The sequence below is a fragment of the Onychomys torridus genome, chromosome 5, assembly GCF_903995425.1.
Source record: "Onychomys torridus chromosome 5, mOncTor1.1, whole genome shotgun sequence".
In the NCBI taxonomy this organism is placed as follows: Eukaryota; Metazoa; Chordata; class Mammalia; order Rodentia; family Cricetidae; genus Onychomys; species Onychomys torridus.
In genome coordinates this window covers 18,361,254-18,386,804 of record NC_050447.1, presented here as the reverse complement: position 1 = coordinate 18,386,804, position 25,551 = coordinate 18,361,254, and the positions used below count along the sequence as shown (strand labels likewise).

General features: G+C 36.9%; 1 protein-coding gene and 1 pseudogene across 11 annotated transcripts in view; one reads left to right on the top strand and one right to left on the bottom strand.

The window, feature by feature from the left end:
* Positions 1-25,551, bottom strand: part of Chd9 (chromodomain helicase DNA binding protein 9) — a 185,841-nt gene that overhangs the window by 47,838 nt on the left and 112,452 nt on the right. For all 11 annotated transcript variants that reach the window (XM_036188234.1, XM_036188233.1, XM_036188236.1 and 8 more), the window contains 11 exons: positions 23,413-23,656; positions 18,220-18,396; positions 15,157-15,300; positions 14,771-15,026; positions 13,746-13,956; positions 11,687-11,882; positions 7,834-8,001; positions 7,078-7,257; positions 4,790-4,900; positions 2,931-3,127; positions 2,324-2,523 (listed from right to left, as the gene is read on the bottom strand). In XM_036188234.1, the coding sequence (XP_036044127.1) occupies positions 2,324-2,523; positions 2,931-3,127; positions 4,790-4,900; positions 7,078-7,257; positions 7,834-8,001; positions 11,687-11,882; positions 13,746-13,956; positions 14,771-15,026; positions 15,157-15,300; positions 18,220-18,396; positions 23,413-23,656 (2,084 nt within the window). The remainder of the gene's footprint in view (positions 1-2,323; positions 2,524-2,930; positions 3,128-4,789; positions 4,901-7,077; positions 7,258-7,833; positions 8,002-11,686; positions 11,883-13,745; positions 13,957-14,770; positions 15,027-15,156; positions 15,301-18,219; positions 18,397-23,412; positions 23,657-25,551) is intronic.
* Positions 21,770-22,385, top strand: LOC118584185 (annotated as a pseudogene).

The following is a 25,551-nucleotide window of genomic DNA, read 5'->3' as shown; positions in this document are numbered from 1 at the left end:
GGTTCCTGCCATCACAAATTATTGAAATTTTTAGGAAATGTGAAGCACATCAGAGTTATTTGTTTTCAACTGGTGAGCCAAGATTTACCCCATTCAAGTTAATAAAATTGTCAGCACCAATCTATTTGGTTCCAAGTTCCAAAATTTTATTGCTAATTTCTCCCTCATTTGTCCTATTTTTGAGGGTTTATGCCTATTTTTTAAGTGTGGACTATAAGCATACACAAAAGTAGATGGAACAGTATGATGGATCCCATGTTGTATTATTATCCATTTCAATAACCATTAATGCATGACCAATGTGTTTAATCTACACTCTTTTCTCCAACTCCTCATACTGTGTGGACATAACCTAAGATAGATATCACTTAATTCATGAATTTGTTAGTTACCTTTACCTAAAAGGTAAGGTGTCTAAGACATGGAACAATAAAGTTTCATAATACTGAGTAGTCTAATATACAATCATCTAGTAAAGAAAATAAATTTGTCCTGGATTATTTGTCTCAGTCATGATATAAATTAAGGCCCTAAATGCAACAGGTTGTTAAGACACATCTCTTTTAAGTTATAGTAGGTTTTTTCTCAGCTCTACTAAATTTTTATTTGTTTTTGTTTTTACTTTTTTTTTAAAAGATTTATTTTTTTATTTTGTATACAGTGTTCTGTTTTCATGTATCCCTGCAGGCCAGAAGAGGGCACCAGATCTCATTACAGATGGTTGTGAGCCACCATGTGGTTGCTGGGAATTGAACTCAGGACCTCTGGAAGAGAGCAGTCAGTGCTCTTAACCCCCGAGGCATCTCTCCAGTCCCTGTTTTTGTTTTTTCAAGACAGGGGTTCTCTGTGTAACAGCTCTGAATGTCCTGGAACTTGCTTTGTAGACCACGCTTGCCTCAAACTCAAGAGAAATCAGCCTTCTTCTGCCTCCCAGAGCACTAAGATTAAAGACATGCACCACCACACCTCTCCAACCCCCAACTAAGCTCTACTAATATCTGATGATGGATAGTTCTTCACTGGGAGGAACTATCTGTGCTTATCTAGAATCTACCCATTAGACACCAGGAACGTGCTCAAAGTTGAGATATGTTATGGGGGAGAGGGGCGGCAGTTGGGACACAGGATCATCTCTAGTTGAGAACCATTCTCTCAGAATCATTCCCAGTCCTATAATCAATTTGTTGAAAAAGTCAAGTATTTTGTTCTATGGAGTTGAGCAAGCTTAATGCTTTATATTTCCTCCTTTATTTTATGTGTGGTTTTAGGAAAGAACATAATCCTATTAGTGTGATTCTTTCACCTTTACCAAAAGGCTAGTTCTTCAAATTAATTAATTTGTCTCCATTACTGACCACCTCATCCAAAACAAATGCTTGCTGCTGTGCTATCTTGGAAGTGTATAATGGTTACAGCATTACTTCACAGTGTTGATTACAACATGGAGCTATTTAATTAATTTATCTATATTCTATGTCTGTCTACCTAGCTAGAATGTAAGGTGGAGCCTAGCGATCTTCTCTATTACTTTTTATACCATGTATACACTGTACAAGCAGTCGATAAATATTTTGTGATTCAGAAGAACAAACTTTAAAAGCAGAGAAATTTTTCATTTTTGTAGAAGATGCAATTGTTTATGGTCAACATTTCTTTTACACTGAAATGAGCATTCTGTTAGTAAAGCTGGGGAAAGAAATTCTTGCATATACCAATGATGGTACTGCAAACCTGTCACCCTGCACAGCAAACTACTGAAGTGTCGCATACTTCAACAGATATACTAACTGCTGGGGATTCTGTTAAAAAGCAGACTGTGATGCCGTAAGTCTGAGGCTTTCAATTCTGAGCTTACAAGATATGATCTACCCCAAGACCATATTTAAGGTCCTAGAGATGCAAATCCCCTTCAACAGAGGGAGATTTACCCATATGTATGAGAGGGAGAATAAGAGCTCCTTACTGACACTGAATTTTCACTGTGTCAAACTGGAACTAGAACGCCCATCATTAAAAGAGAAGCAAGTTAAATTATCAAACACCCATACCATAGAATACTAAGAAAAAGCTGGGAAATGAGACACAACCACATGGACATATTGTGACATACCGTGAGGTCAACAGTTTGTAAAGTGATACAAATTTAACAGTAATATGAAAAAAAACCTAAATCTATAATACTGGCATTTTCTAAGGGTAGATTTTTTAGTATAAAGGTTAAATTATTTAATATAACCTGTATTACTGTAAAATTTTACACAAAAGCACATTAAGTATTATTCATGCAATAAGAATTTTTTTTAAAGGAAAGAAATATACTTACCTAAATGATTTTGTAGCTCACGTGTCTGGCCATCTTCAGTGGGAGTGATGAGATCCCATATAAAGCCTTTTATTTTCTCATCACCTCGATAATGAACAAGGCAATAGGCCAAAAGAGCTCGGCAAATGATTTCTACATCGTGTTCATTCAGCTGCCGTTTAAAACGCCCATGAGACAGAATCTCTCTCCATCGGCCCCACCTGGTTAAAGAAGGGACAGTCACAGTAACACTGACTTAAGAATGAGCAAAAACCATAACTCATGCATAAAAGCCAGGAGAAAGAAAAATTTTGTCATTATAAAGTTTGACTAAAGCTTTCTCTTGTGTATAGTGCAGAGACATCGAACAGTAACTTCTAGTATATCTTACTCAGTGACAGATAATGACAATATCTGCTTCTAATTACTGAATGTGCATATTTGAGAATGAGGAGTTTGACATTAGTGAGTCACTCAAAAACTGTAACTACAGAAAGATAATAATACATGCTAAACAGAAATGTAGGAGAAAAATAGATGTTATTGAGTCTAATAAGATTGAAAATAGTATGTATTTAAGTTTATATATAATTGCTTATGACAAATGCTAAACATAACACTTTTTTACCCATAAACCAGCAGGTTTTTCTCAACTCTAAAGCATTCAGTTCTCCCGTAGCCACTGGACCGGTCACAGGGTCTCCGGAGCTTGGGTTTTTCCTCTCCTTCACTTTCGGCTTCAGATAGCTCAGCCAATTCATCTTTTGTGGCACTAAAGGGTCTGGTTTGCTTCCTAATTCTTGGGGTGTCGATAACTAAACTGTTCTGTAAAATTTAATGGTAAAATAAGGAAGGTACTTTAACAATTTTAGATGCAATAAAACTTTTTATTTTTACCTTTTAAATTATAGAAACACAAATAGCAGTAGAAAAAATAAGTAACAGATCTATTACACTATCAAGTCAACTGAAGATATTTTCTTTTAAAACTGTTATGACACATATATAATTTTATGTCATTATATTCATAGACTAAAAAAATTGGTACTTTCTGTGATCAGTAAAAAAATTACTGTGCTTCAAAAATAACCATGATATATTTTAGGCTCAATTTCAACTTCACCATTTGTTTACCTAAAATTAATTTAATTTAATTTGGATTGCTTTCAATTTTAGAATAAATAATGCTAAAGTAACTCTTTTTGACCTTAGTTTATCTTAAAGACAAAAGGAAAATCAAATGACAGGAATTGAAATACTGGTTAAATGTGAATATTTTGCGGAACTAGAAACATGTTTAGTTCAGTACAGAATAATTAAAGGCAAGGCAGTGTCTCAATGTCACATGACTAATTCAGTTTAACTCATTCAATATAACTCATGTGTCTGCTTCTCTAATATAGGTACTACTGATACAAAGATCATTAATATAGTTTCTGCTTAAAAGGAATCAAAAAATTTGGCAGTCAAATAAATGTGTTACAAATAAAAAGTACTCAGGATGTAATGTTTTAAAATACAAGAAGAGTACAAAAAAGCTGGCTGGAAGTTAAGGTATAAAGAATCTTTAAAGAACTGGAAATTTGCAAGGTAGACAAGATAGGAAACAAGGGGTGGAAAATAACATCAAATACTTAGGAAAGCCTTAGAGCAGAAAAGGATACATAGTAGCAGAGGAAGCCAGGGTCAGAAAATAAAAGTCCTGGTGTATTTTATTTTGTACACAGTACATTGTACTTAAAGAATACATGCATGATGTGGTATCTCTGGTTACAAACACAATCTTTGCTAAGTTTCTCTGGTATAAAGATAATAGTTTTGCTTGTCTAATTAACATATTTCAGAGAGTTTATCTATATGCTGTTTGTTTTTAAAGATTTATTTATATATTTTATGTATATAAGTGCTCTTTCTGCATGTGCTCCTGCAGGCCAGAAGAAGAAATCTAATCCCACTGTAGATGGTTGTGAGCCAACACGTGGTAGCTGGGAATGAACTCAGGACCTTTGGAAGACCTGAGCCATCTTTCCAGCTCAGTCATCTCTCTAGCCCATTTTTTTTTCTTAACCCACTATTTTAAGATTAAAGGTTTTACCTGCTATAATAGTATGATAGTGGATTAGGGGTGATTTCACATTTCTCTCATTTCTTCTACATTTATTAATTGGAGTTTTTGGAAGGAAGAATTGTCCATTTTCTTTTTCCCAAGTTTTTTTATTTCTTTTTAAAAAAAAAATGATTTGTCTTTGAATAATGTTTCAGATGTATTTTGTTCATAATCTTTTAAGATCTTGATGAATTTCTATAGAACAGAAATATAAACTTTTGCCAGGCAGTGGTGGTACACGCCTTTAATCCCAGCAATTGGGAAGCACAGGCAGGCAGATCTCTGTGAGTTCGAGGCCAGCCTCAGAAGAAATATTAACTTTCATATGTACATCTGCTGCAAACAGTAATCAGTTTGATGGCACTTTCCTAAATACTTACCCTGCCACTGATAGCTTCTATATCTATTTCTGCTTTTTTAGCCCATTTTTGCCAGAAGTTGGGATCATCTAAGGAAATATCTGTCCGGTTTCCAGATGCTACAAAACTCGCCTGAAATATATAATAGCAAGTTGTTAAAACACTTAGACACTGAAAAGAAAAACAAAAACCTTTGAAAATAAACCAATATCTCTATGCATTTCCTGTGTACAAAATTTGAATTTAGCATACATACAAATACCCAAGACATGTTCCAATACAGTGACCTTAAATATAACAGCATTTGTTTAAGGTAAATGTTTTTTTGTTTGTTTGTTTGTTTGTTTGTTTGGTTTTTTTTTTTTTTGGTTTTTCGAGACAGGGTTTCTCTGTGTAGCTTTGCGCCTTTCCTGGGACTCAATTGGTAGCCCAGGCAGGTCTAGAACTCATAGAGATCCACCTGGCTCTGCCTCCCGAGTTAAAGGCATGCGCCACCACTGTCCGGCTCGGCAAATGTTTTTAATGCCAACATAGACTAGAGTTTAGAAGCAAAAGTAAGTTACTATTGTGTGTTAACTTGAAAGAGTTCAGTAAACAACAATAATATTTTCTTTTTGGTAAGAAATGACATAAGACAGTGGCATACTTTCTAAAATATCTCAGGAGAATTAAAAAAATTATGGTAGAATTATCCAGGTATGGTAGCATACACCTTTAATCACAGGACTCGGGAGGCAGAGGCAGCTATCTGTTTTAGGCCAGCCTGGTCTACATAGTGAGTTCCAGGAGAGCCAGGGTTATGTAGAGAGAACTGTCTCAAAGACACAAACCACACACACACACACACACACACACACACACACACACACAGAGAGAGAGAGAGAGAGAGAGAGAGAGAGAGAGAGAGAGAGAGAGAGAGAAGGAGGAGGAGGAGGAGGAGGAGGAGGAGGAGGAGGAGGAGGAGGAGGAGAAGGAATTCTTGTTGTTTGCTTTTAACACAGTAGATGGAGACCTGAACTCAGGTCTAATAGGAACTCTAAGAACTGAGCAATCCTTCAGACTGTTTGTATGTATTAAAATCAATGTGGTGATTAACTCTTTGACATCATTACGCATACACACATACACAAAATATTTAAATTTTATGTGTGTATTCATGCATGTATGTGGGTATGCATATGTATATGAAGGTACACACGTGTGGAGGCCAGAGGACAACTTCACATAAAATCTTCAGAAACACCACCAACTTCCCTTGAGTCATGGTCTCTTCTAGCCTGAAGCTCACCAAATAGTCTCAAGTGGCTTGCCCATGAACCCTAAGGATCTGTTCTCACCTGTTTCCACCTACCAATGCCAAGCTGACAAATATGTCTGTGTGGTCTGAAGATCAAATTTATTAGGTCCTTGTGCTTATAAGGTGAGCACTATATTGATCGGGCCATCCCTCTAGCCAACTTTCTATTTTATTCTATCTTTATTACACATAATCTTTACTTTCTAAACTCCTTTTATTTCAAATGTTTTTCCTTAACTAATGGGTACAACTGTTTGTAGTTATTACATGCATTCCATTTTACCAGGATAAGAGTACATGTAAAACTTGATATAAGATAACAAATGGAGGAAGATTATCTATTATAATTGGTAGAGTGCTTGCCTAGCATGCATAAAGCCCTGGGTTCAATTCCTAGCATATCATAAAACTGGCTATTGGTGGTGGCAGACCACCGTGATCACAAAACTCTATGAGGCAAAGTAGCAAAGTCAGATGCTCAGTGTTATGCTGGGCAATACTGCAAGTCTGAAGCCAGCCTGGGCTACAAGACAGCCTGTCTCAGAACAAAGGAAAACAAAACAAGAACCCACAAGCGGTTACTGAAGTTAGTCTACCATGTTCAAAGATGAAAAACAAAAGATACAAATATTTTCAGAAAGCAATATGTGAATATCACTACTACATTTATAAATTAGTACCCTGTGATGGCTGTTCCAGGGTGTCAACTTGAACACATCTGGAATTAACCAAAACCCAAAAGGCAAGCCACCCACCACACTTGAGTAAACCAACCAATGGGAACAAGCTAAGTTCCTAGGAAAGTCCCTATCCTTGAATCCTGATTTTGGCACAGATGTTGTGGTTTTCAGACTTAAAAACGCTGTTCCATTCTACTGGGGCTCTCATTTCAGCTCCTGAGTCTGTTCTGCAGCACTGATTGGTCAGTAGCAGCTTGATTACAATAAAGTTCTTTTCTGCACTGACTTGGTGTGTGAGATGTGTTGTCTCCAAGCAGACCCCATAACATTACCTTAGCAAATGTTGACCCACGACCTTCTGACTCAATTGTAATAGTTTTTGTTCGACGGAGTAAAATCTGGTCAATATCTTCTTCACAGAACTTAGAGCCTTCATCTTCCTCCTCCATAATTGCTCCATATGCACCTCTTCGAAGCAGGTCTTCTATTTCCTTTTTGGACAGCTGCTGAATCTAAATAGAAAAAAAGGTAATTCTAGGAGTTATAGTATTTTAAAGGTCACAAAATATGGGGGGAAAAACTCTAAAGAATGCTAAAAACATGGGATATCTTATTATGTGAGAAAGAACACCCTAAAATAATATATTGAAGTTATTGACTATTTTGTGTCGCTTTAAAAATATGAATTACCACTTAACTAAAGTGATTTCAATTAAACCAATGCCTAAGGGCCAAGTAATTTCCATTTTAGTACTATGATTCTATATTAAGAAAAATACTTAAGACAAAACAAACTCACAACCCATAATTTATAACAAGACAAAACCAATGTTAGAAGTTGGTAATTTTTAAAAATTGAAAACCATCCTGAATTCTAGTGAAGCATGATACTGATGTCCTCAGAAGACAGTAAACATGTCTATCTGGAGAAGATTCTTAAGGTCCAGCAGTTCTGAAGCTACATATACAGAAGGCACTCAAAAGCACCAGCTGAACATTTCTCCATCCTGAAGATGCCAGCATGCACAAACTGTGGCTGAGACAGTGAAAGTCACACAGAACCCCATGTGAAACAGAAGTGTACATACACCACTGACAGTGCCGTCTCTTCCACTCATGCTCTGTAACACGGCTTTATCCAGGCCCAGCTTCAAGCTGGCTCGGTCAAACATCTCTCTCTCATAGGAGTTACGAGTTACTAATCGGTAGACTTTAACTGCTTTGTTCTGACCAATTCTGTGACAACGAGCTTGGGCCTACAGAAAATGAAAAGTTATAGATTATCTTTCACAAAATGTATGTGACAGTAAACTATAAACATAGAACAAGAAAGTATATGAGAAGTTTTTGATATGATGAGAAATAACTCCACAATTCAAAGTAAATTAGGTTTTAAGATTGCACTTACAAATCACTTAAGGGTTATTATGTTTTTAAATTAAGTTAAATCAACCAACATATTTATTTGTGTGTATGTATGTGGGCACGTGTTTGCCAAGCTACAAGTATAGAGGTCAGAGGACAACTTTTGGGAGTTGGTTCTCTCCTACTATATGGGCCCTAGGGATTAAATCCCTTGCTACCAAGGGTCTTTATCTATTGAGCCATCTTGCTTATTAGATTATTGTATTTTAATAGGGAAATGGTTTCCAACCCTTATCAGAAATCCAAAATCATAGCTGAATGTGGTAGTTCACATCTGTAATTTCTGCATTTGGGCGGTCAGACTGGGCATACAGTGAGTTATAGGTCAGTCTGACCACAATATGAGGAACACCAGTCTCATCCCACCCACATCACTGGCAAAGGAAAAAAATACCCAAATAAGCAAATCCAAAATAAACAAGAAATCATGCTGGGTGTGTGGCATGTGCCTTTGATCCCAGCACTTGGGAAGTAGAATAAGGTGGACTGTTATAAGCTTTAAGGTCAGCCTGTCTAAATAGTGAGTTCCAGGCCAACCAGGGACACAAAATCTGAAAGTTTCTGAGTATAAATATGACATGGTAAATGGTAGAGACATTATGTAGCCTATAAGTGAAAAATATTGTGTCCTGTTATGCAATAATCTTTTGGTATTTGTGAATATGTGTCTTTGCCAAGGTGCCTTCTGACTAGTTTAAAAAATGGATAAATGGACAATAGCTAGGCAAGACTTGTGGACAAAAAGAGAGCCCAGGAAAGAAGGAGGGCAGAGTCTCCAGCCAGACACAGAAGAAGCAGGAGATGAACATGCTGTGATGAAAAAAATGTACTGCCATGTGGTAGAGTGTTGATAAGAATTATGGGAGCCAGGTGGTGGTGGCACACGCCTTAACCCCAGCACTCAGGAGGCAGAGGCAGGCAGATCTCTGGGCTACAGAGTGAGTTCCAGGAAAGGCACAAAGTTACACAGAAAAAAAGAAATATGAGTTAATTTAAGTTGAAAGAGCTAGTTAGTAACAAGCCTAAGCTATCAGCTTAGCATTTAAAATTAATAAGTCTTTGTGTGGTTATTTGGAAGCTGGCTGGTAGGACAGAAAACCCTGCCTACAGTGTCCTTCAATATGAAGAGACTGATTTAATCTATGCATTAGTTTTGGATAAACTTTTGTTATTTTGAATGATATTACACAAAATGAAAGCAATTTAAAATGGTATCTTGGTGCTGAAGAGATGGCTCTGTGGTTAAGACCACTTGTTGCTCCTGTAAGGTCCCATGATAATTCATAACCATCCCTAACTCTAGTTCCATAGGATCCCACACACTCTTCTTAGGGCATAGGCACCCACTTGGCAAACCTATATATACAGACACAAAATATTCACACATAAAATAAAATATAAATACATCTAAAGGAAGTCATCTTTTATTAAGCTTGGTATATTCTAATTTATTGTATTTCATAGATATTCAAAGTATTACTACAATTACTGTATAATTAAGACTATCATGAATAATAAACAAATTTCACTTATAATTTGTTCTTATTCCTCATCTTGATTGGGGAATATCTTCCTGTATGCTGTGAATATGTGTTGCTCTGATTGGTTGATAAATAAGGCCATTTGGGCTATGGCAAGGCAGCTTAGAGGCAGGAGAGAATTTAGAAAAGAGAGATAGGCAAAAGGCCGAGAGAGACACCAGCCAGCCTCCTATGGAGTAATATGTAACAGGACGCAGGTAAAGCCATCAATAGTTATGGGCTAATTTAAGATATAAAAGACAGCTAGCAAAAGGCTTGAGTCATGGCCATGCAGTTATAATTAATATAAGCCTCTATGTGTTGTTCACTTGGGTCTAATCAGCTTCAGGACTGGAGGGTAAGAGAGATTTGTCCCAACTGCCAGCCAACCTGGACACAAAAAATCTTCAGCTACATCATCCCTTCCTAAATATGTATCTTCTGCAAATTTTGAGCCTCTCTGATCACTTTTTATTTGGGGGGAGATGGTGTTTTCTACATAGCCCTAGCTGTTTTCAAACTTGTGTAGACCAGGCTAGTCTTTAACTCCCAGAGTTCTGCCTGCCTCTGCCTCATAGTCCTGGAAGGAAAAGCATGTGCCACCATACCCAGCCTCTGAACATTCTTTTTTTTTTTTTTTGCCAGAGTGAGGACTGAACCCAGGGCCTTACGCTTGCTAGGCAAGCACTCTACCACTGAGCTAAATCCCCAACCCCTGAACACTCTTAGTATTGTTTATTTTGTGTGTATGTTTTTGCTTGCATGTATATATGTGTGCCATGTATATGCCTGCTTCCCTCAGAGGCCAGAAAAGAGCATCAGTTCCCCTGAACTGTTACAGATAGCTGTAAGCTGCCATGTGGCTGATAGAAATTAAATACAGGCCCTCTGGAAAAACAGCCAGTGATCTTACCTACTAAGCTACCCTATCACCCCCAGTCAATCCTAACATTTTAGTTCTATGAAGTCCACAGGAAACTTAACTTTCAAGCCTTCATTATCTACAGTATTTTGAACATGGGTATATTATGGGTCAATTTTATATATACTATATGATGCTTAGATTACATTAGGACAAACATATATTTATGTAAAGAGAAATGAAATTCTGACATTTTAATTTTATTGTGAGTAAGTTATAGTTAGAAGTAGAGTTGAACTCTCTTACGTTTATATGATGAGTTTTGGGGAGCAGTGATACAACTCAAGCCTAGGATATCCCTTTTACAGGGAATCATTCTTCCACTGAGAGGTGACCACACTCACATTTTAGTTTTGCTCCATATATTATTTTACTGTTTTTTGTTTTCAGTTTTTTAAGACTGGGTTTCTGTGTAGCCTTGGCTGCCCTGGAATTCACTCTCTACATGAGGCTGACCTCAAACTCAGAGATCTGCCCTCCTCTGCCTCCTGAGTACTAGAATCAAAGGTGTGCACCACCACCACCAAGCCACTGGGCTTGCCTGCCACCACCACCAGGCTTGCCCACCACCACCATGTTTTGTTTTGCTATTTGAGGCAATTTTCTCACTACATAGAATTGGCTGGCCCAGAGCTGGCTATACAGACCAAGGTGGCCTCAAATTCAGAGACCGGCCTGCTTTGGCCTCAGAAGTACTAGTATTGAAAAACATGCACAATCATGTCTGGCCAACCCCCATATTTGAAAGAACACAAATATTATATTCACTTATTAATATATTTTTATAAGTTAGTAAGAAACACTAGAAAGTATATTTTACTATATTTTATTATTAAGTGATAATTAAAATACTTTCACTTTGCACAAGTGTTTCTTAGAGAAACATACAATAATCTGTCTGTATAAAAATAAAAGATGAGGATCACCAAAAAGAGCAGCATGAATTTTTTGTTTGTTTGTTTGTTTTTTTGAGACAGGGCTTCTCTGTGTAGTTTTGGCGGCTGTCCTGGATCTCACTGTGTAGACAAGAATTTTTAAAAGATTACATTCCTTGTTAGTCAAGAAATTTATTACCTGGAGGTCATTTTGAGGATTCCAATCAGAATCAAAAATTATACATGTATCAGCTGCAGTTAAGTTGATGCCCAGACCACCAGCTCGGGTACACAGGAGAAAAACAAATCGATCTGAATCAGGTTTACTAAATCGATCTATAGCTGCTTGTCGAAGATTTCCTCTGACTCTCCCATCAATCCGCTCATATAAATATCTATTCAAATGAAAAGCAGAAAGTATAAATGTTGAATGTACTGAAAATGAAGATATGGCCTATGAATGGCAAAGTCAGTATCCCTGTACCACACTATGTCTGCTATAAAATTAAGAAACAGCATCATAACTAATATTTTCTACATTTGAAACACAAAGACACAAATGTCTGCATTCCTAGATGCACACATAACTTTGACAAGACTACATAAGAAGCTTTTAAGTGTTCTCCCAAGACATCCTCTCAGCAGACAGCATATCTGTAGAGGAGAAGCTGGAATGCCGTACAAATCTTTACTGTCATTACACAAAGCAATAATTTTTAACTTCTGTTATCTTTCCCTGTTTAACATTTAATTTTTTAACAATTTATTTATTTTTATTTTATGTGCATTGGTGTTTTGCTTGCATGTACTCAGATCTTGGAGTTATAGATGGTTGCAAGCCACTATGTAGATACTGGAAATCAAACACAGGTCCTCTATAAGAGCAGCCAGTGCTCACAACCACTGAGCCATCTCTCTAGCTCCTAACATTCAGTTTTTTAATTGCAAGACATCAAATATTTCTCATTTCAGAAACTATCACAGGAATTTAAATAGTATTCATTTGCCATACTTCTTTTGGTTCTTTCTATATATTTCTTAGTGTTTCAGTACAAAACAGAGCATGATTTTTAATGTTACTTGTAGTTTCAAAAACAAAAATAAAACCACAGGATTTTCCATGAAATTCATTACTTGCAAATTTTAAAGCTGTCTGCACAGATTTATGTCCTCATACATTCTTTATATAAGGCAATAAAGAAAATATATAAGGGGCTAGAGAGATGGCCCCTACAGCTAAGAGCTCTTGCTGCTGCTCTTTGAGAAAACCCAGGTTCGATTCTCAGCAGTCACATCAGGTGGCTCACAATTGCCTCTAATTTCCAGTGCCAGGGTATCTGACTTCCTCTGGCCTCCTTGGGCACTTGCACACATGTAGTGCACATAAATGTACACAGACAAAGATGTATACACATGAATAATAAGTAAATATTCAAAAAAAGAAAATGTAAGAATTCTTAGGAGCAATATTGTGATGCAATGATCATATATGGTATAAAATTGAGAGAGCAATACACATTTTAGTATGAGTTCACAGAAGTAGACATACTACTCAGAAATGCAAGGCCTCAGGTTCAAACCACAGTAATACAAAGGAGAAAAGAAAGTCATAATGGAGTTTGGAAGATTTTCTCAGTTGGGAAGTACTTGCTATGCCTATAATAGGACCTAACTTTTATCCTCAGTATCCAAGTCAAAGTAACATCTAGGAATAGTGGCGTGTACCTGTGATCAGGGCTAGGAGGAGAAGAGAGGAGGATTCTTGGGCTCACAAGCCATCCATTCTAGACAATCAGTGAGTTCCAGATATCAACACACACACATACACCACACACATAATATACACACATGTCACAAAGTACTAGCAATAAAAATGAACTACATGGGTTGGGGATTTAGCTCAGTGGTAGAGTGCTTGCCTAGCAAGCGCAAGGCCCTGGGTTCGATCCTCAGCTCAAAAAAAAAAGAAAGAAAAGAAAAAGAAATTGAATCTCTAAAAGTCTCATAAATATCCTATGTGTATTTTATTTATTTATATAAATATTAAGTTGATGAAATATTGTTTGTCATGAATTAAAAACTGAAATGGAAAAACAAACCTATATTAAACAAACCAGAAAAGATAAAAATATAACCAAATTAGATAGAGCATATAAGAACAATTTGCAAGTTTTAATTATAGCAACAAAATAAAACAGAAATAAAGACATTATACCAAAGTTTATGAATCGAGTAAAATACACAGTATGTTTTCATACCTTTTATGGATAAGATAGTCTTCCAGGATGTCAAGGCAGCGCACCATCTGAGAGAAGATAAGCACTTTATGGCCTCCTGCTTTCATTTTGGGAAGTAACTTATCGATAAGGACCAATTTACCAGCAGACTGGATCATTGCTTGCAGATGAAAATCAGAAGCAGATGGATTGTAAGTATCTCGAAATTCTCCAAGTATTTTCTCCTCAGCACCTATCAGAGAAAGATGACATAATCAGGCAATTTCCAGCTGCTTTACTTTAAATCAGAGTTAGTGCTCTTTTATACTTCTGAAATATACAACTTTCTAGTGGCAACTACACGGCTATTATTAGAAGTATTTCAGTTTGTGTCTATTCCCCCACAAACATGACATTGTTAATTTCACGGGAGATACAATGTCTTACAAGTCTTTTAAAATCTTTATATAGATTTTTGTTTAGTAAATAGTAAATGCGTGCTTCTAGGAAAAAATGAACAAAACTATGAGTCTGTAGGGTACAGTGGCTCATGGGAAGGTGAAGCAGGAAGACTGCTGTGCGTCTGTACCCAGCCAGGCACTACCGAGCGAGACCTTACCTCCTACCCCACCCCAAGTCACCACCAAACCAAACTAAATAAAGCAAACAAAAAAACCCGACAATATCAAAATAAAAAGAACAAGTGTGGTCCTAACCCAAGGGAAAAAATGCATACACTTTTAAACATGCACATATAGACACACACACACAAAATCTGCTTTTATTTTTTTTGAAACAGGGTTTCTCTTCAAAGTCTTGGCTATCCTGGAACCTGAAGGAATTCTATAAGACAGACACAATCTGTCACAGTCTAATCTCATGACTTGGTGTGTGCAAAGTAGACTACAGCAGAAGTCACACTACCTTTGACCCTGAGATACTTGTAGGCCCTCAGAACAGCATGAGAAAATAATAACACCGGGACAGCTGCAAAAGGAGTGCTTTGCTTACTTATTGATTACTATTTGTTGGAAAGAAAGATGTCTGTTGCAACTCCTTTTAGCTACCTTTGATAAGATATGGATGATTACAGCATTTCCTGAGCTCCATCATGGTATTGACCAAGTTAGGTACATTAGTCTGTCCAGCTCCTTTGGATAAAAATGAGAAGTTCTTCTCTAAAATAGCCCTATAGTATTTCTTTTGAATGTTGGTAAGCTCTACTTCAATAATAGTCTCTTCTTTAGGTGCCAATTTCTTTTCCACATCTTCTTTTAATCGTCTCAGCATCATTGGTTTAAGGATAGCCTGAAGTTTTTGTACCTGAATAAGAAAAAAATCATAACAGAAATATATGAAATACCAGTACACACTCAATTAACCATAGAAAGTAACTATAACAAAAGATTTGATGTGCTTATTTAAAAAAAAAAAAAAAAAAAAAAAAGAATACCTGTTCCTCTGTTTTCAGATCTCCAAATTCTTGCATAAATGTTGACTCAGAGGGAAACCTTAAGGGTTCCAGAAAGTGAAGAAGGCTGAACAGTTCCTCGACTGTATTTTGGAGAGGAGTGCCAGTCAAGAGCACCTTGTGTTCCTACAGAAAACAAGAAATTAAATGGAAGCTGATATAGGTTATCACATGTATTACAAGAATGTAGTTTCTGGCTATAATATTCACAAATTGATTAAAATGCAACAATATCCCCAAGATATTCAGCAATGTATTAGCCAGTCAATTAAACTCTTTATCAATCTTGCAATGTATCGCTTTCTGTATTATTTTCACCTATTCATGCCTAGAAAAGTTCTTTTTTTTATTTAAAAAAAACATTTAGAGAAACATAATTTAAGTGTTTTTAAAAACACAAAGGTTATTTGTCTCTTTGTATTCGATCATTAACTAATTAAGCAAATGGTTGACAGTAATATGCTTCTAAGTATAGAACGCAATCAAATTTTAGAGAAATGGAGAACATTTTAATAACATAATTATTTAAAATTTGATGATAATTTTAAATTCATGTGTATATATATATTCATATCTTCACATAAATATCTGATAAGAACTGGTCTCAAAAGACAGACCAATGTAAATATTGGGATGCAGAGTTGAATTGGGTGTCCATGTGCCTACGTGAAAAAAATGGGCACTTTAGTTTTTATTGTATATGTTTCTGAAGCACTAATTACGTGACAGTAACTAAAAATAAAAGTATTTCAAAGATTTGCATTTAAAAGAAGCAAACATCAAACAATAATATGTCCTTAAGAACCTCTATTATCATTATAGCCAATACCATGAACATATAAGGGTGGTTTTGGGGTTGATGAGAGGGCTCAGAGGGTAAAGGACTTTGCAGCCAAGCTTGTTGATCCCCAGATCCACATGGTGAAAGAACTGACTCCTCCAGGTTGTCCTCTGACTTACACATGTGCCATGGAGAAAAACAGGCTTGGGTTTTTCTATCATAACTGATATGAAAACTTTGGCGAAATGGCTTCTTTTTAAATTCTTTCTTTTATTTTTTGAGATTAATAATCATACCATTTCTCCATTCCCTCTCCTCTCCTCAAAACCTACGATATGCCCTCCATGCTCTTTTTCAAGTTCATGGCCTCTTTTTCATTATGCATAGGTATAACTTGCTCCATCTGTAAAAAGTTGCTTGTGTGCATGTTTCCAAAGCTGAGCAGTTGGCGCTGGATAACCAATTGCTGTGTTCTTCCCTGGAGGAGACTATTTCTCCCACCTGAGCATTCCTTAGTTGCCTATACTTCTTTGAATAGGTTGAAGCCTAGGGTCCTACCCCATCCACTTGTTCAGCACATGTTTAGGTAGTCATACTGGTATGGCTTCATCAGTGTAGCTCTGACATTACTAGGAGATACAGTCTTACAGCAAACTCCCCCTGCTCCTCTGGCTCATAGAATTTTTCCAACCCCTCTTCCACAGTGGCCCCAGAGCCTCAATTTCAGTTCTATTGTAGATGTATGGTTTTGGGGGCTTGGCTCCATAACGTTGCATTTTGACTCGTTATGGTTTTCTATAAATGTTTCTATCTCTTGCAAAGGGAAGTTTCCTTGATATGGAGCAAGAAAGAGCTTCTTAATTAAGGAATTTAAGGTTTGAAATTCCGTGGCCTTATTTTCTTTTCACTAGTACATAGTTACAGGTTTATTCTTTTCATTTTATTTTATGTGTGCATGTTTTACATGAATGTATGTGTACCACATGCAAGCCAGGTGCAACAGAGGCTAGAACAGGAAGCAGGATGCCCTAGAACTAGAGGTACAGATTGTTGTGAGCACCATGTTAACTGATGCTGTTAACTGAACCTAGGTCCTCCACAAGAAAAACTGTGGTGATATACTGTGCACCCCAGTAAAGCTTACCTAGAGATCAGAGGACAGAGCCAGCCACTAAATTAGACATAGAGGTCAGGCAGTGGTGGCACACACCTTTAATCCCAAGAAGTAATATGGCAAGACATAAAAAAGTATATAAGGTGTGAGGAAAGAGAAACTCAGTCTCTTTAGGCTGAGGATGTCATAGAGGTAAGAACTAGTGACTGGCTGTTCTGCTCCTCTGATCTTTCAGCTTTCACCCTGAAATCTGGCTCTGGGTTTTTTTATTAAAAGACCATCTAAGATTCTAACAAAATCTGGCATCCAACTTGGGGTAGCAACAAGTCCTCTTAACTGTTGAGCCATCTCTCCAGGCCCTCATCTTTTAATCTATACGTAATTAAATCTGGTCTTAGAAAATGGTATGGTGGGCTGGAGAAATGGCTCGGTGGTCACTGGCTGCTCCTCCAGAGGATCTAGGTTCAGTTCCCAGCACCCACATGGCAGCTCACACCAATCTGTAACTCTAAGATCTGACACCCTCACACAGACATACAGGCAGGCAAACCACCAATGCAAATAAATGAAAATAAGTAAGTTATCAGGGGCTGGAGAGATGGCTTTAAGAGCACTTGCTGATCTTCCAGAGGTCCTACATTCAATTCCCAGCAATCACATGGTGGTTCACAATCATCTACAGCGGGATCTGATGCCCTCTTCAGGCAAAAATTCAACAGAGCACTCATATACATAAAATAAATAAATGAATCTTTTTTTAAAAAAGTGGTATAGCTTAATAATATATATGCTAATTAAGGCCAAATAAACAAAATACCTCAATTAGTAAGATAGAATTAAAAATACCAATTCTATGCCAGATGGTCGTGGCACACACCTTTTTAATTCTAGCACTAGCAGAGGCAGGTGGATCTCTGAGTTTGAGGCCAGCCTGATCTACATAGTGAGTTCCTGGAGAGCCAGGGCTACACAGAGAAACCCTGTTTTGCAAACCAAAAATGAAAAAACAAACAAACTGACAAAAAAAGCCAAAAAAAACCCACAATTCTATAAAATTTGAAAATGATGTTTTAGTACTAGTTTTGAATCTTCATGATCCTTGACTATCTAGTTAGGAAACTAAGTAAAAATGATACTTTAAGTTACTTACCAGATTCATGAGTTTCAGACCCTCCAGAAGTTTACAATTTTTATTTTTTAACCTATGTGCCTCATCAATTATCACACACCGCCATTCAATTGCATTAAGTTCTCCACAGCCCCCAAGAATCATTTCAAAGGTAGTGATGATGGCTTGGAATCGGTAAGCTCCTCGAATGATGCGCCCCTAGAAATTACCAAAAACAATACATTGGTAGAATGTATTAATTTTGCTTTTACTCCTATTAAATGGCATGAAAAGTATTAATAACCATTTCTTTTCATTGACAGTTTTACATATGCAGACACTTAAAAAGAGTTTCATTATTTGAAATATATTAGACAGTGGTTCAATAACACTATCAAAAAAGCCATACTTATGGGGCTGGCTAGCACCTATATAAAAAGCCCGCTCAGTCTGCTTAGTGTTGTTTCCCGACGCAAAAGTAGTCAGGAGGAGGCCTGGAGATAGAATCCCAAGGAATCTAGCTGAATTGAGCTCCAGGACAAAGAGAAACCCTATCTCCATAAGTAGATAGAGTTCCTTGGGGTGTACACACACACACACACACACACACACACACACACACACACACACACACACTCATTGTAGGATAATCTTTTTATACACTGTGAAGATGTGTCTATTTTACCTCACCGGCCTAAGGCACCTTCTGATTGGTTTAGTAAAGAGTGGCTAATAGCTAGGCAGGAAAAGGATAGACAAGACTTCAAGACTTCCAGAGAGAGAGAGAAACTCAGGAGAAAATCAGACAGACAGAGATTCACCAGCAAGATGGGAAGGAAGTTGGATATACCATATGGAGGAGAGGTAACGATCCATGTGAAAGAACATAGATTAATATAAATGGGTTAATTTAAGTTATAACAGTTAATTGGGAACAAGCCTAAAGTAAGGCCAAGATTTCATAATTAATAATACGTCTCCATGTCACTATTTGAGAGCTGGCAGTCCAAAAAAGACACACACTCACACACACACACACACACACACACACACACACACACACACACACACACACAGAGCATGCCAACACATGTGTATTATTTAATCATATATCCGAGTAAGTATATCCTAGTAAAATGTGTCAAGAAAAGAATTGAGGCCAAAGCCAGGAAGTAGCGGTGCATGCCTCTGACCTATCTCAGCACTCAGGAGGCAGAAGCAGGCAGATCTCTGAGTTGGAGGCCAGTCTGGTCTACAGGGCAAGTTCAGAGATAGCCAGGGCTACACAAAGAAACCCTGTCTTGAAAAAACAAAACAAAACAAAAACCAACAAAAAAGAATTTGAGGCCAGGTGTGGTGGCATACATCTTTAATCCAAGCACAGAGAAGGTAAAGGCAGGTAGATCTCTAAGGGTTAAAAGCTAGCCGGGTCTACATAATGAGTCCCAGATCATCCAAGGCTCCATAGTAAGACTGTTTCAGGGGTAGAGAGAGGCGAGGGGAGATAAAGCCAATTTAAAAACTGATCATTATAAAATCTGGCCAAAGCATCTAGAAACTGACAGGAAGGCTTTCTTCACAACAAGAAGCTAGCAAGGGGATTTGATAAGATTACGAATTTGTGACTGCTGAAGTGAAATGGTCTAAGGATGCTAAGGACAGGATCACAGGAACCATTAAAAGTGTTGTCAGAAGTGGCCAGGTCTGGTATATCTTGAAGGAAGCAGCAACAGGTCTTAAGTTACAGGTGTGGAATGAGACATGGAGAAGACTCAAAACTTTCCTTTAGAACAATGGTCTCAAACCATAGGCCACGACCCTACAGGGGTCATATATCAGTATCCTGCATACCAGATGTTTATATTATGATTCACAATAGTAACAAAATCAAGATATGCAGTAACAGCAAACTAATTTTATGGTTGGGGTCACCACACCACAAGGAACAGTAGCAAAGGGTCACAGCATTAGGAAGGTTGAGACCCACTCATCTAGAGCTTTGGCTTGAACAGTCAGATTGTAGAGCTGTTGCTCACTAACATAAGGAAGCTAATGATTGTGGCCTGTACATGTTAAGTTTGAGATATGCATTAGCTATGTGCAAGTGGAGATGTTAACTAGGGTGCTGTAAAATAGGACCAAGTCTAAGAATCTAATAATTCTAAGTGCAAGTGAGACACGAACTCTGACATATTAAAAGAAGGAGAAGTTAAGAAGAACTGTGTCTTCTTATTTAGTTTTATTTTCAGTTTGTTTGTAGTTTAGCTCATACTGTTTTTAGACACTGTCCACTAAGTTAGACAGCACCTCTAGTAGAATATTACTACCACAGGTACAAAGTACAAATTCATGGCATTTACAAGGCCTTGAAAACAGGATACATATTATAACCAGGGCTCTTGGGTCTGACTAATAACAGTTTTGCTATGTTCTTTTACTGTAATCCACATAATTTCTTTATGACTCATTTCACTTAAGTATAAAGCTGATTTAATAAAATTTATTTTACAAGGTTACAATTATAAAGATTAAGTAAAAGAGAGTATGTAAATTGTTTAAAATACTTGACATACAGTAAATAATTATTTATAGATATTATTTCCGTATGCTATCCTTTCCTGAGTAAAATATTAGCAAGTATTTGTGACTACTATAACTCTTAAGCTAGTCAAAAAAATTAAAAACAGAAGGAAATATTCAACTAATTTATCAAAATATATTCGTGAGTCTTAGCTCTAAAAGTTGTACCTGTATTTATTTTATAGTACAGATCTATTTCATTCATTATGAGTCACTTTGAAAATAAAAATCTTCTGATAAAGAAGGGAGGGGCATGGTCCTGCCTCAAATTAATGTACCAGGCATAGCAGTGCCCCCATGGGAGAACTTACCCTGTTGGAAGAGGGGATAAGAGGGGGGGCTATGGTTGTTATGTAAAATGAATAAACAAAATAAAAAAAAAATCTCTTCAGCTAATATTTTGGAAACTTTAACATTAACCACAAAATATAATATTTGATATATGGCATTCACTTTATTATTTATCAAGAATCTCTTGGCTTTGGACTATATACTAAACTATGATATTTGTATTAAAGTTAGAGCTTAGATAAAATAAACCTTTTAATGTCTCACAATTTTAGTTGTGTTTTCTCAAAAAGTGAATTCAGAAGCTAGTCATGGGAGCATACACCTTTAATTCCAGTACTTGGAAGCTTCAAGTGGAAAGACTCCCATGAGTTAAAGGACAGCCTGGGTTATACAGCAAGGCTCCTATCTTTAAAAAAACAGGTGCAGGCGGTGGTGGCATATGTCTTCAAACCCAGCACTCAGGAGACAGAGGCAGGTGATCTCTGTGAGTTCGAGGCCAGCCTGGTCTATAGAGCGAGATCCAGGACAGGCACCAAAAAATACATAGAGAAACCATGTCTGGGGGTGGGAGGAAGGTACTTTTTTTTTTTTTTAAATGAAACATAGAGCTTTATAATTCTGCACTTGTTTGATAATATACTATGTAAGGGAATCAAACGAGAATCCAAGATGCCACAGAGTATAAAAGTGCAAAAGAGCTCTTTCCAGCCAGCGCCAAGCGATGGGCATCTCTCGAGACAACTGGCACAGGCGCCGCAAGACTGGGGGTAAGAGAAAGCCCTACCACAAGAAGCGGAAGTATGAGCTGGGACGGCCTGCTGCCAACACGAAGACTGGCCCTCGTCATATACATACAGTCCGAGTCCGAGAAGGCAATAAGAAGTACCATGCCCTAAGACTGGATGTGGGGAACTTTTCCTGGGGCTCTGAGTGTTGTACTCGAAAAACAAGGATCATTGATGTTGTCTACAACGCATCCAATAACGAGCTGGTCCGCACCAAGACCCTGGTGAAGAACTGCATTGTGCTTAACGACAGCACACCATTTGACAGTGGTATGAGTCTCACTATGCGCCGCCCCTCGGCCGCAAGAAGGGGGCCAAGCTGACTCCTGAAGAGGAAGAAATATTAAACAAACATGATCAAAGAAAATCCAAAAGAAATACGATGAAAGGAAAAAGAACACTAAAATCAGCAGTCTTCTAGAGGAGCAGTTCGAGCAGGGCAAGCTTCTTGCCTGTATTGCCTCAAGACCAGGCAGAGCAGATGGCTATGTGCTAGAAGGCAAGGAGCTGGAGTTCTGTCTGAGGAAAATCAAAGCCCAGAAAGGCAAATAAAGCATCACTCATTCATAATAAAGGTGTTTATTGTTCTAAAAAGAAAAAGTGCAACATAGTCAGTTTTTGATATAGCTAAGAAATAAAAGATTGTATATATGTTCAATTTCTCACACATGCAATAGTTTCAACTTTGTGAGAGGAAAAGTGATGTTATGCAAACAAATCTGGCTATGTCATTCATTCTCAGCAGGAAATCTAACAGAAAGTCAGCTACAATTGGAAGCAAAAGCACAAGGCTATGCACACTCTCTTGCTTTGCGTTCTACTGCCATCATATGGCCCTAGAGTAATTACTTTAGGATAAAGGGATAAATGAGAGGAAAGATATTAGGTGCTACTTAGGTAGACAGCCAAACATGCTCCAATTAAAAAGTATGATTTTCTTTACTGATATTTCTTTTTACTTCTGATGAAGTTTTTTTATCAGAAAAATTCATATTAATATGAAGTCCACAACTTGGAATTCTCTGTCTTCCAGTTTGTCCTGTCTCAGTCTCGGTGTCTCCCATGTTCAGAGGGGATCATACAAGCTAGGCAGGTGCATTCCTTAAGAACTTCTCCTGTCAGCCTACACACCAAATTAAACAAAAAACTCTACAATCAAACTATATTGAATATTATTCTCACTTCAATATGCAGTTAATGTCATCCAAGTCACCAAAGAGTAAGCATTTAAGAGAGGGCAGTGGAGGAACAAGAAGGTGATCGAAGACAGTTATATCAAGAAATAACATATATTTAAATGGAATTAGAAAAATAAAATATATTATTATAGCTAAAAAATTATAGACAACAATCAATTTATACATCTGTATAAACCAATGCCTGTGAACTAGAAATAGTAAACTGGCTTTAGAAATTGCTTTTGAGATACTAAATCTATCACAATACAAATACAAATAAGCTTAACCTAAGAGTTAAGTATGCAATTAAAATCTGTATCAAATTGTAAATTGTTAACATGTAATACATTCTTATTTAGCTGTGATCTTAAAAAAAATAAACAAAATCAGTAATAACACACCTGTGAATCCCTGAAGTACATCTCATATTGCTGTATCATCTGTCTGCTAATCAAGCTCCCGTGATAAACCACAACATTGATATCAGTCCACGTACGGAATTCTCTTTCCCAGTTTGCAATGGTAGAAAGTGGTGCAATAATCAGGAAGGGTCCTCTTATACCAGTCAGAAGTATTTCATAAAGAAATGTAATTGACTGAATGGTTTTGCCAAGACCCATTTCATCTGCTAAAATGCAGTTTCGTCTGAAATAAATAAATATATTATCCATGCATACTTTTCACAAAGCATCAGGCTTTTCTGAATACTATTATTTTTAAAGATAAATATACAAAAAGAAGCAAAGATTCAATGAAAGTACTGCATTTATAAAAACACAAAAACTTGCTAAAGCAGAGTAAGCTCAAGATTACAATTTTATTATAATCCTGTAAGGGAACACTTAAGGTTTTCTTTCTTTTTTGAGCTGAGAATCGAACCCAGGTCCTTGTGCTTGCTAGGCAAGCACTCTACCACTGAGCTAAATCTCCAACCCCAACACTAAAGATTTTGATAGCATCAAATAAAGATATTGCCCAGTAAGTGATGGATTTTAAGAGTGAAAAGGCAAGAGCAAGGCATGTCAAATATTCAGGAAGCATTTATTAAACACCTTCTATTACCTCAAGATAGTATTAGAGAAGCAGACATGCAAATACATAAACAAGTAGTCGTGCAAATTCAGTTCTGGCTGTCATCTGTGTCTTGGTGTTAAAAGAGCCTACATAGCTTGCAAAACAAGCAGACAATCAAACAAAAACATCAGATAACTAGGTCTTTCCTCTATATATTCTGATTCAGGGTGTATGGAATAAGATCTAAGCAGTTGCAATTTCTAAAATTCCACAGATGGTTTTGATATGTGGCCAGTGAAGAATAAACAGCAAATGTTTTTATGGAAATTCAGAGGGATATGACAATAAATAATAAACTGGCTAGAACAAAGAAGAAAGCTTCAGGTCAGTTTTGATAAGATTTTTCAAAGGGCAAAGCAAATGTTCAGAAGCACAAAAGAAAAAAAAAATGTTCCAATTAGGAGACCAACAGTTGCTTAACATGATCAACAAGGGGAAGGAGAAGAGAGGAGAGGTTTGTAAAGTCAGAGCCATGAATAGAAGAGATTAGACAGCATTATGTTACACAAAGTCAGGCACTAACAACTTTTTAAAAGTACAATAAAATTAAGTTTATATTGTTAGCTTTACTCCACTGCTATGGTAGATAGCAGAAAGTAAAGTACTAGAAGTTTGGGCCTAGTTGACAAGGTACTATAACAATATAGGGAAGAAAGTTCAGGCACAGGAACTAAAGAAGAAGTTAAGGCAGAACATGCCAAAGTTATGATGACTTGGCCTTATTCACCAACTACATGTATTGGGTAAGAGCTAGACTTGAGTTTAAGTGAGTACATGAAATGTGTCATTATTAACCATGTAGGAAATATGGGAAAGAACAAGTCTGATATGTAGAAAATAGAAAGTAAGATCAATTTCAAATCTGTAACATATCAAAAGAAACTGTTGGGTCACATATTCAGGTAACTAAAGACAAAAAATATGGGATCATAGTTCAAGGCCTTAGGGATATAGTTATAGAGCCATTAAAATATTGGCTAGTCTAAATGCGGAATAGGTAGCATGTTGAGATGGCTAAGGGAGAAAAATATGGAATCTGGGAAATGAATTAAAGATAAAAATCTTGGGTATGGTGGAGGAAAGTAACAGATAAAATATAGAAGAGAAACCAGCGAACTGTTGAAAGTAAGAATCACAGAGATGCTAAAGATCTTGGAGTCACCATATAGAAGGTGTTGAAAATAAGAATGGGAAGAAAGTTTAAAGGAAGAAATGGTAATTTGTATATATTTAACACAGGAGAGGGGAATTGGAGGTTAAGAATATTCTATTAATTAGGAAATTGCAGAGAAACAACTGAAACGAAGTCCAAAGCTGGATATAGAGAAACACAAACCTGATGAAACTAATACCAAGGGACTATCATGAATTTGAGGCTAGCCTGGTCTACACAGTCTGTCGAGTAAACAAACAATAGAAGTCCAGACTATGACAGACTGAAAAGAAAACTGGGGATGAGGAAGTGA